Source organism: Suricata suricatta, chromosome 13 (genome assembly GCF_006229205.1).
Source record: "Suricata suricatta isolate VVHF042 chromosome 13, meerkat_22Aug2017_6uvM2_HiC, whole genome shotgun sequence".
NCBI lineage: Eukaryota > Metazoa > Chordata > Mammalia > Carnivora > Herpestidae > Suricata > Suricata suricatta.
The window spans coordinates 88,578,246-88,589,421 of record NC_043712.1 but is presented as its reverse complement, the minus strand read 5'-3'; the positions used below and the strand labels follow the sequence as shown (position 1 = coordinate 88,589,421).

The 11,176-nt window shown below is 52.6% G+C and overlaps 1 protein-coding gene across 6 annotated transcripts in view; it reads right to left on the bottom strand.

The window, feature by feature from the left end:
- LOC115275756 (F-box/WD repeat-containing protein 12-like) overlaps nucleotides 1-11,176 on the bottom strand; it is a 104,881-nt gene that overhangs the window by 81,709 nt on the left and 11,996 nt on the right. For all 6 annotated transcript variants that reach the window (XR_003901727.1, XR_003901728.1, XR_003901729.1 and 3 more), the window contains one exon: nucleotides 8,725-8,934. Coding sequence is in view for 3 of the 6 variants with exons in the window: in XM_029919486.1 (XP_029775346.1) it covers nucleotides 8,725-8,934 (210 nt within the window). In the remaining 3 variants the exon portion in view is untranslated. The remainder of the gene's footprint in view (nucleotides 1-8,724; nucleotides 8,935-11,176) is intronic.

Below are 11,176 nucleotides of genomic sequence, written 5' to 3'. Positions count from 1 at the left end.
CCAAAAAAAAAAAAAAAAAAAAAAAAAAAAAAATTTTTTTTTAGTTAAAAAAGAAATACATGGGGCGCCTGGTGGCTCAGTCGGTTAAGCCTCCGACGTCGGCTCAGGTCAGATCTCACGTTCGTGGGTTCGAGCCCCGCGTCAGGCTCTGTGCTGACAGCCTGCTCAGAGCCTGGAGCCTGCTTCCAGTCCTGTGTCTCCTTCTCTTCCCACCCCCCCCATGCTCTGTCTCTCTCAGTATCAAAAATAAATAAAACATTAAAAAATTAAAAAAAAAGAAATACATGATTTAATACTTTAAAATTCTAACAAATCAACATAATAAACATAAGAAGAAAAATCCTGTAATTATATCTGCATGCTGAAGCCTTTTACACAATTCTACACCTTATCATGATTTTTAAAAACTAACTGTATAGTTGGTAGGAATGCAAACTGGTGCAGACATTCTGGAAAACGGTGTAGATTTTCCTCAAAAATTTAAAAATTACCCCACAGCCCAGCAATAGCAATGCTAGGAATTTACCCAAAGGAAACAGGAGTGCTGATTCATAGGGGCACATGCACCCCGATGTTTATAGCAATGCTATCAACAATAGCCAAATCATGGAAAGAGGCCAATTTCATCAACTGACAAAAGGATCAAGAAGATGTGGTTTATATATACAATGGAATACTACTTGGCAATGAGAAAGAATGAAATCTTGCCATTTATAGCAACGGAGATGGACCTGAAGGGTATCATGCTGAGTGAAAAAAGTCAGGCAGTAAAGATGGATATCATGTTTTCACTCATATGTGGAAACTTAAGACCACAGAGGAAGGGAAAGAAAAATAAGTTACAGAGAAGGAGGCAAATCATAAGAGACTCTTAAATACAAAGAACAAACTGAGGGTTGAGGGGGAAAAGAGGTGATGGGCATGGAGGGGGCACTCGTTGGGATGAGCGCTGGGCGTTGTATGGAAGCGATGAATCATGGGAATCTACCCCCAAAGCCAAGAGCACACTCTATACACTGTATGTGAGACAACTTGACAATAAATTATTTTTTTGACAATAAATTATTTTTAAAACACCCACATTTTTATACAGTTAAAAAAAAACTAACTCTGAAAGACTTTATTTCATACCATTTGTAATGGTTATTTCTATTATCTAAAAGGTGTAAATATCCGGAAAGTTTTCAAACTAGAAACTGCCGCTTCTCTCTTTCATGCATATGCACATCTAATAAAACTCATGGACTGTTTCTGAGAAAAAACAAACTAACAGGGAAATAGTCCTTGATGGCTTTTTCACTAACATCATTCCTGAAGCCACCCTGCCCTCCCCCAGAGCGTGGCTCTCCAGGTTAGCCCACTGCGGTCAGGACACTGAGAAACGGTCACTGGTGCCAGCGCTAATGAATTAACATGCAGGAAGTATTAGCCAGAGCAATCAGAAAAAAGGAAGCTGGATGCTGAAGGCCTGGAAAAATAAGTATCTCTACCTTTGGATGATAAAATATTTACCCCAAACCATTAAGAGAATCAATTAGAATATAAACGCAGGTAGAATTCAGTAAGATGATAGAATATAAAGTGAACAAAAACAGTCTTCATTTAAACAAACACCACCCAGTTAGAAAACAATAGGACAGAAAATACTCTCACATATTAATAGAACTGATACAAACAATAAACTACCTTGGAACGAAATTAACAAGAAATGTGCTAAACTAATCTGAGGACAAATGTAAATCACTTCTGAAGACCAAAAAAGCAGGCCTGAACCAATGGAAACACATCCTTTATTCTTGGACAAACTTGGCATCATAAAGATGTCCATTTTCTCCATGTTGGTATTTAAACTGAATCTGGTATCAATGAAAGCATCGTTTTCTTTCCAGGAAATAGAGAATTTGATTCTAAAGTTCATATGAAAAATAAACATGAAAGCAGCTAAGGAAACCTTGAAAAGCTAAGAGGGGAGGCAGACTCACGAGGTACCACAACCATAATCCAGTTCCACAACATCCCATCATCCAACGAGCGTCTGGTCCCGTATCAACCCCTTCTACCCCTGAGGACCGCCGGTCTGCTGACAGCGTGCACCAGATCTCTCGGGGCTGGACTGTCCCAGAAATGGGACCCTACAGCGTGCCTGTACTCTGTTGTATCCGGCTCCTTCCGCTTGGCACGTTTCTGAGGTCATCCACGTTGCTGCACAGATCCACAACCTTGCCGAGTAACAGTCCCCTGTGCGCATATATCATTTTTTAAAATTTTTGTTTTTTATTTATTTTTAAGAGACAGAGAGAGACAGCGCGAGCAGGGGAGGGTCAGAGAGGGAGACACAGAATCCGAAGCAGGCTCCAGGCTCCGAGTCATCAGCACAGAGCCCGATGCAAGGCTCGAACCCACGACCATGAGATCACGACCTGAGCCGAAGCTGGACGCTTCACCGACTGAGCCACCCAGGCGCCCCATATACCATTTTTATAAGTCCATGCACCTGCTGATAAGCACTTGGGGTGCATTCAATTTGGCCATTACTACTAAAACTCCTACAAACATTTGTGTACAAGTCTTTTTTGTGTAAAGATTTTCATATCTCATGGATAAATGCCTAAAAGATAAACTACTGGAAATATGGTAAGCATTTTTAATATTAAAATAATTGTCAAACAATTCTCCAAAGTGTTGTGCTGCACCTTTGTAAACACGTGTTGGTGTTTAGCTCTTCGGGCCAACAGGGCGCTGGGTCTCCGCACGGGTCTAAGCTGCTCTGAGGACGGTAGTTTCTCTCCCCATGTGCTAATGCCTTCCTGTTTATATTCTGTTGTGAAATGTTCAAATCTTCTGCCTAGTTGCAAAGTGGAGCTCTCTCCTACCGACTGACAATAGTTCTGTATATATTCTGGACAAAGTCCTGAGACAAGTTTGCATTATTATAAATTTTTTCTCCCGTCAGTTTTGCCTTTTCTTTTGCTGAACAATGCTTTCCAAAGAACAAAATTTCTGAGCTTGAAGTGCAATTTATCTATGTTTTCTTATACAGTTGGTGCTCCTGTGTCCTAAGGAATCTTTACCCATGAAAACGTTCTACAGTCTACCAAAAAACTATTAAAATTAATAAATAAGTTTAGCAAGGCTGCTAGATACCAGGTAAATACACAAAATCCAAATGTATTCCCATGTGTATTTATATAGTTATCGTTTCTATGTGTCCTATAGTATGTAAAGCAATTTCTTTATAAACACAAAACTATGCATTCATAAATTATTTACACATTTCCATATACTTCTATACATGCTATATTCCAGCAAGAACTGGAAAATTATTTTTAAAAGAATAACATTTAAAATAGTCTGAAATACAAACAATTTTAATAAAATACATGCAAACTCTGTTCACTTAGAACCATAAAACTTTGTGGAGAGACTAAGGCCCGCCCACATAGGGCGACTGGGCGGCTCAGTCAGTCAAGTCATGACCTCACAGCCCCGCGTCGGGCTCCGTGCTGACAGCTCGGAGCCTGGAGCTGCTTCCAGTTCTGTGTCTCCCTCTCTCTCTGCCCCTCCCCTGCTCATGTTCTGTCCCTCTCTCTCTCTGAAATTGAATAAACATTAGAGAGAGAGAGAGAAAGCAAGCAAGCTAGAGATCATGACCGACTTTACTAAGAAGCCGTGTCTTTCTCAAGGACACACACACAGAGCAGTGGAAACCGATTCACACGTGATGTTGGCATTCTGACAAACAAAGGTGCCAAAGTAATTCAGTAAAGAAAGATGGCCTTTCCTACAAATTCTGAATATCCATTTGTAAATAAAAATGAGCCTCAATGCTGACTTTGCACACATACCACTTAACTAAATGACCGACACGCAGCACTTCCAACAATCCGTGGCTAAGAGAAGGCACACGAAGCTGAGGCCAGGTGCAGGTGCCAGGTTTCACCAGCTCAGTCCCTTGGGGCTGCAGGCAGAACTCCCTGGTTGGGGTGGGGGGTCGTTCCTGGCTCCCAGGCCCCCCACAACATGGCAGCCAGACTGGTTCACGTGAGTGCCCCCAGGCCTCCAGCCTCTGACGTCTGTGTCCAGCCGGAGAAAACTCTCTGCCTTCGAAGCACTCGTGGGATTTCACGGGCCCACCCAGATCACTTCCCTTTAGCTGTGTAACAAACTTCTCATAATGCCTGTGGATTTGACCATTCTCCTTGGAATTCCACAAATTTTGTTCTATATATGTTTACGCCGATTTTGAGGTGTATCCAAAATTAGCTTTGCCGTATCTTCCTGGGAGGCTGATCTAATTGTTATTACAAAGTGTCCTGATATCAGCCATGACTTTTACCTTGGCGGCTTCTGGTCTGACATCAATAGTGTATCTGCTTGCTTTGGGTCAGCACCTCCAATGCGTGCCATTTTCCCATCCTTTTCATTCCAAACTTCCTTAAGTGCCGTCTTTTTGTTTTTTTGGTTGTTGTTGAAGATTTTAAGCAATCTGCACACCCAATATGGGGCTTGAACCTACACCCCTGATTATCAAGAGTCGTGCGCACTCCCTAATGAGCCGGCCAAGGGCCCCAAATGCTCCATTTTAGGGTCTTGTAATAATTTCTCAGGGCCGTAGTAACAAGTCAGGTGGCTTAAAAAACATTTTCTTAAATTCTCTCATGGTTTTAGAGGCCAGAAACCCCAAATCAAGGTGCTGGCAGGGCCCTTTCCCTCTGAAGATTCTAGGGCTTTCCTGGACTTGTCAACCTCAGTGTGCACAGGACGTTCTTTGTGTGTCTGTGTCCCCTCCTCCCTTTATGAGGACACTACTTGTTGGATGGACAGCCCAACATGAACCCAGGATGATTTTACCTGAGATTCTTACCTAGACACCATTTCCAAATAAGGTCACATTCTAAGGCTCTGGGTAGACAGGAAATGAGGGGTGCATGACAGACGTAGCAATATCCAGATCTGAGCCAGGTCCCGGGAGGGAGTTGATCCTGCCCCCTCCTCCTACAGGGCAACCCCAAGAACACAAGTGCTTCTGGCCAAAGCCTGCTGTCCACACAACCCCCCACCCAGCGGATGCTGCCGGCCGCACCTGGGCCCTGCGGTCTGGCTGGTGCCCAGAGGTCCTGAGCCCCTGACCTCCAGGCACGCATTACGCCTTGGGATGCGGAGGCGGCACCCGCGGGCGTGGCCCAGCCGCAGAAGCCTCCCTGGTGACGTGAAAACAGCCTCCTGAGGACCGAGGCGGCCTGGGCCACGCTGGGCGGCCCCTCTCCGTGAGGAAGGGGCCTCCAGCCGTCCTCGGGCCCTTGCCACGTGCGAGGACCCTGGAGGAGGTCACCCTCCGGACACCACACTGGACAGGCAGCACTGCTGCCTTCGCACACAGCGGGCCCACCGCCGCGGCCCGTCCCTGAACACCCCTGACAGAGGTGGACCCAACGTCCGGCAGTCACCTTGGCCCGGGAAACCTCAGCTAAGGACCAGCGCAGGCGCACGTTTACACGCCCAGGTCACTGCCAGTGTTGCAGCCACGTGGCCAGAAAGAAAGCATCCTGTCCAAAATCCTCCCTCTTGGTGAAGACCCAGGAAGTCTGGACCCCCGCCCCCCCAAGGCGGAAATGGCATCACACACGTCTCTGCACATGCAGACTCCCCCATCGCCTTCAGAGACCCGGACACACCAAGGTGCTCGCCTCACTTCCCAAACACACAACATCGGGCTCCTGAGCGAGCCTTAGCGGGCCTCCCGGGGCACTCGGCTGCCCCAAGTCCTGGTTCAAGGTCACCAAGTCTGCTCGCTTCAGCCATCGGCCTGAGGGCAGGGTCACAGTGAGGTCATCGGGACGGCAGCGGGTGGCGGTCTGCTCCCATCTCTGATGTTGGGCCGCTGACCGCTTTCAGGCCTGCCCGTCCCCCGCCCCATGCCCATCAGGCAGGCGGACAAGAGCCCCGTGCAGAACTCAAACCGCAGAATGCTGGGCCCCCCGCCCCTCCCCGCCTGGCCGCCAGCCGTTCAGACCAGCCTCCTGGGAGCCCCCGTCCCCAAAAGCCTTGTTACATGACAGATTCCCTCTTCATTCCCTCTGGGGGCTCATGAGGCTTCAGCACGCTCGATAATCAAGCCAAACTTGGTGTCAGGGTCGATCCTACCCTTTGCGTTGGCGCCTTCCTTTCTCTCCAGGAGGCGGGAGAGGCTGCTGGATGCAGCCTTGCCTGACACGCGTCCCTGCCCGTCGGGCTATGAACCGTCCAGCCAGTCAAGGATCTCGGGCCGTTCGGTGCCTCGTCACCTTCTCCCAACGTAAATGCCGACGTCACATGCTTTTTCTCTGCACAGAGTTTAAACCCCTCACAACACGGTCCCGGCCGCTCGCAGTCGGGCCCCGGGACGCCCCCGTCTGCCCAGCGCTGTTGGTCCACGTGTCCTGCCGCCCTGGGGCTCGGGCTCTGAGCGTCTGCCTTCTGCTCCACGTCCAGCGAGTCCGTCTCACTGGTGGTGTGGCTGCTGCTGATTCTCCTTTTTACCTCCAACGCCTTTATTCCCCTTCATTCCTGAAGGACACTTTCTCGTCCAGAATTCCTGGCCAGCAATTACTTATTTCAAGGCACTATTTTACTGTCGCTGAGGTCCCACGGTCGCTGCTAACAAGTCAGATGCCGAAGGCCGTCTACGCTCCCTGGCTGCTTTCCTGGTCCTTGGGCAATCTCCGCTCTGCTCCCTCTGCCGGGCCGCGTGCAGGATTATTTTGGTTTATCTCCCTCGGAGCGTACAGGCCTTCTTGACTCCAGAGATTAACGTCCTTAGTCTATTTTGGGAAAACGTCTGCCATTACCTGTTCAAATGTTGCCTTTGGCCCGCACACTCCCTCACCTGCTCCTGACGCCAAATTCTAGAATTTGTCACGGGTCCTTTATGGCCTTGCTACTTAAAGTGTCATCCGCGGACTGGCAATGCCAATACTACCAAGAAGCTTGTTACAAAGTCAGGATTCCGTCACCTCCCAGGGACTCACTGAATTGGGCTCTGCATTTAAACAACATGGCGGCGGATCACAACCCACCAAAGCCTGAGGAGCACCGTCCACATCTCCTCCCCTCTCTTCCCACTCACCTCACTCGACATCCCCGTTACTCCAGGTGACCTCTCTTCTTCACTTTTCACTGATGCAGAAAACACACACACAGAAAAGTGCACAGAAAACGCACACACAGTGCTCGACCTGTCGTCACAAATATTCATGTCGCCGCCCAAGTGGCGGGACGTTGCCAGAGGCCCCCAGGCCCCCATCCGGAGTGACCCCACGGTCCACCCAAAGAGGACACCCCCCCCCCCCCCCCCCGAGCAAACCTTCGTACTCCAGCTTTCCGTTCTGGAATTTGTACTTGGCTCTTTTCTAAATCCGATGCGTCACTTTTCATAGCTCTGAGCTCTCTGCTCGAAGCCACCCCCCTGGACAGCGGCCACAGGGTCTCGGTGTGTAGGGACCGCAGCGTCTGAAGCCCCGTGGCTCCCCTGGCCGCTGCGGCTTGTCCTAGGTTGTCCCCTGCGGCCCCGTTAGCGCTGAGCGTGTGCTGAACGCTACACTTGCAAACTTGCAAACAGAAATCCTTCTCCTCGCCCGGGAAGGATTTCGCAAACTCCTCCCAGGGGCGGGGTGCTGGGGCAGCCAGGGCGGGCGCTGCTGACCTTACCCCCTCCTCTTGGGCGGTAGACAACCCCCCAGTGCGAGGGAAGGCCCCGCACCCAACTCGACCCCTCAGCTCTCAAAGGTCTGTGGCCTCTCGGCTGCCCTGGGGGAGGTGTCCCCGGGGCCAAGCAGCCACAGTGCTGGGCTCTGCGCTTCGTCCCCGCCGCATCTCCTGAACCTGGGCCGGACTCCGCCGCTGCGCCTAGCCCTCCGCTCTCCGCACCTACCGGGCGGCTCTAACTTCTCCAGGCGCTTCGCGACTAGTAACCGGCCTCGCACGGTCCGCCGCTCCCGCCAGAGCGAGCCCACGGCCTCCCCACCTGCGCAGCAGGTTCCCAAACTGATCTGGGGACACCGAGCACACCTATTCTAAAGTCTTCAACAACTGCAGAGTGCTTTTGAGAAATCTGTTCCACTAGGCATCCCTTGTTTTGTTTGCCAAGTGTAATCCCTTTCCAGTGAGTTCTGTGCGCATGTAAAGCCACTCCAGGATGTCTGCTCCTCCTGATCTCGGGGACGCCAGCCTGCCCGTCCTTTCCAGGCCCTCCTTCCCCACAGATGGGGACACTACCTCAGCTGAGAGCTGCGTCCTCCACCTGCCACCGTAAACCCACTTTCCTGGTTTCTCCTGGCAAATCCTCCTGATGGCCGAGTCACCTCTAAGTGGACATCCTGGGAGCAGAAGCCTTTGGCGTCCTGAGCAAATGCTTGTGTTTTGTCAAACATGCCTCAGCGTCTCCTGAGTTGGACAGTAGCTGGGACTTAACAAAGGGAAGGGAGGGTGAGGATGCAGGAGAGAGGAGGAGCCGCAGGGAGGAGAGTTCAAGGGCAGGGGGCAGCGCCGGGGCACAGGCAGCCCGTGGCTGGGTCTGGCGGACACCTGGGGACCGGCAGGTGGGGGCCGGGAGGACTGGCTGTGTGGGCAGCAGAACCATCACCTGGTCTGCCACAGCGAGCGCCCGGCTCCAGGTGCCCCCGTCACAGTGGTCAGGGGCCAGAGTGCCCACGAGCCTGGGGGACGGCTGGAGAGCCGGCCACTCACCAGCAGGAAGGGGCCTTCGGGATGGTCGCAGGCCTGCAGTGCAGACGACAACACAGGCAGGAAGAAGGAGGCCCGCTCCCGTCCGTCCTCCGCTCCCCACACCTTGATGAGGCCCCGCTTGTCCACGGTGACGGCCAGCTGCAGCCGAGGCAAGGCCACCACGTTCACCAGAGCAGCGGGCTGCGGAAGGCTCGACCAGATCTCTGTGCCCTGGGCAACGACGGAGGGAACATAACAACTTACTGTTTGTGTTCATGCCACCACTCCCAGGGCCCCTGGTGCGGAGGGAGCACCACCCGGGGGCTGGAGAGCGGGCTGACCTATGGGTGCGCGCGTTCCCCGGGGCAGAGAGGCACCACCAGGACGACGGCGGGCTGTCACCTGGCCCCACTGAGGAAGGCCGGCCAGGGAGCGTGGCCTGGGCCACCTCAGCTGGTGGAGAGGACTCCTCTCCTGGGGCTCAGGCAGCCCGGACGGACAGATGAGCCCACTCGGCTTGCGGGTGTGAACAGCTGACAGCACATGTCTGGGCGGCCCTGCTCAGAACACCCCCTTTTCCGAGGCGTGCCCCGGGGGAGGCCCAAGCCGGGTGATGGCATGGTCTCTCCCAGGACTATACCAACTGGAATGGGTGGGAAAGAGTCAGTGCCAGTGGGCCGCGGGTACCTGAAGGGGGCACCAGAGACCGTCCACTAAGCCCCGCCCCCAGCCTCCCAGAGCGGCCGCCTTCCTCTCCGGCGGGCATCCCGACCCTGTGCTCCCACACGCGCACTGCACCGCGATCTCTATCTTTCCAGCCGGTTGGTCCGACCCCCCTACGGGTTTCTCTCCCAGGTGATTTGCACGCGGTGACGACCATCGCCAGCAGGGGCTCGGCGAACAGGGGACGGCAGGGGTGCGGAGGAACACGGAGGTGGCGATGCAGGCGTGGGACTCGGGTTCCAAGTGGAAGAGGAGGTCGGGGATGGGACCGCGGGCCACACGCCCGCCGCGGGAGGAAGGGGGCTCTGCTGGCAGTACCAAGCCTGGTGCCAGAGAGAGACCGACTCAAACCCCAGCACTCTCCGGGGGCCGTGGCTACAACCGGACGGGCAGCCAGATCAGACACGAGTATAACCAGTCAGGAATGTGGTCTCACAGATTAGGAATATTTATCAAATCCAGAAAAGCAAAACGTTAGTGGGCCTCATGGCTTGGTGTGAGCAGCTTGTACACAATGATCATCATACTAACACCACACATAATTATGTGGGGACAGGAAGGTCACCCTGTATGGACGCAGGAAGAAAAAGGGTCGTTTTCTACGGGGGATTAGCTAGTGAAGAGCACGGAGGCTGTGCGTCTAGGCAGAGTGTGCACAGACCGCCCTGGGCTCTGGGACAGACTCCTGCGGGAAAAACAGCTCAGCCCACTGCCCAGATCTGCATTTTGGTGCGGAATAAAAAAAAAAAAAATCAAAGGAATACTTCAGGACACATGAAAACACGTGCACCTGACCGTCGGCTGCACTTCGAGCTCCGCCAGAACGCGGCCACTCTCTGTCCACTTTCTGCTCCTGCATTGCGTGGGCAGAGCTGAGTGGCTGCAATGGGACCACAGGGCTCTTTCCAGAACATGTCAGTAGAGCCTGCACCAAAGTGCTGTCCCTTTTTAAAAAAATTTTTGTTTAATGTTTGTTTGTTTGTTTTTGAAAGAGAAAGAGAGAGCACAAGCCGGCAGGGGCAGAGAGAGAGAGGGAGACACAGACTCCGAAGCAGCTCCAGGCTCCAAGCTGTCAGCACAGAGCCCGACGCGGGGCTCGAACTCACAGACCATAAGATCATGACCTGAGCCGAAGTCTGCCGTTCAACTGACTGAGCCCCCCAGGCGCCCCGCCCCTTCCAAGTTGTGACCCCTGTGTCTGGGCAGCGCTGGGTCTCCTGGGTCCCCACCCGGAGCCACACGGCCAGGGGTCTGCAGCCGAGGCTGTCCTCAGAGAAGCCACAGGGAGGCGGGCAGCCCCCGCACCAGCTCACGTGGGGCCCTCCCTAGAAAGGACCCCAGGACACTTGTGCAGAGGAGGAAAACCAAGCACGAGAAAGAGGAACCCACCAACAATAACCAAAAACCTGACCACAGAGAAGAGAGAAAGGACACAAATGACTCTGGACCCTTTAAACAAAAAAGAGCACCAGGGGCTAAGAATGGGCTACTGGAAGCCGGAGAAGTTTCTGTAATGCAGGCAGACGCGTCCTCCGAGGTATGCAGACGGAGAAACAGAGTCTAACATAAACACGGTGACCCTGCAGCTGCCGGGAACCGAAAGCCATGCAGCACATGAGTGGGGTCCCCTCTGGGAAGAGCTGCCAAGAACAGGCCGGAAAGAGAAAGGAGAATGGTGGCGCTAAGGAAGCATCTCCTCGTCCTGCTGCCCCCAAACCTCACAGTGTTTTACTTTCATGATTCAAAAGCA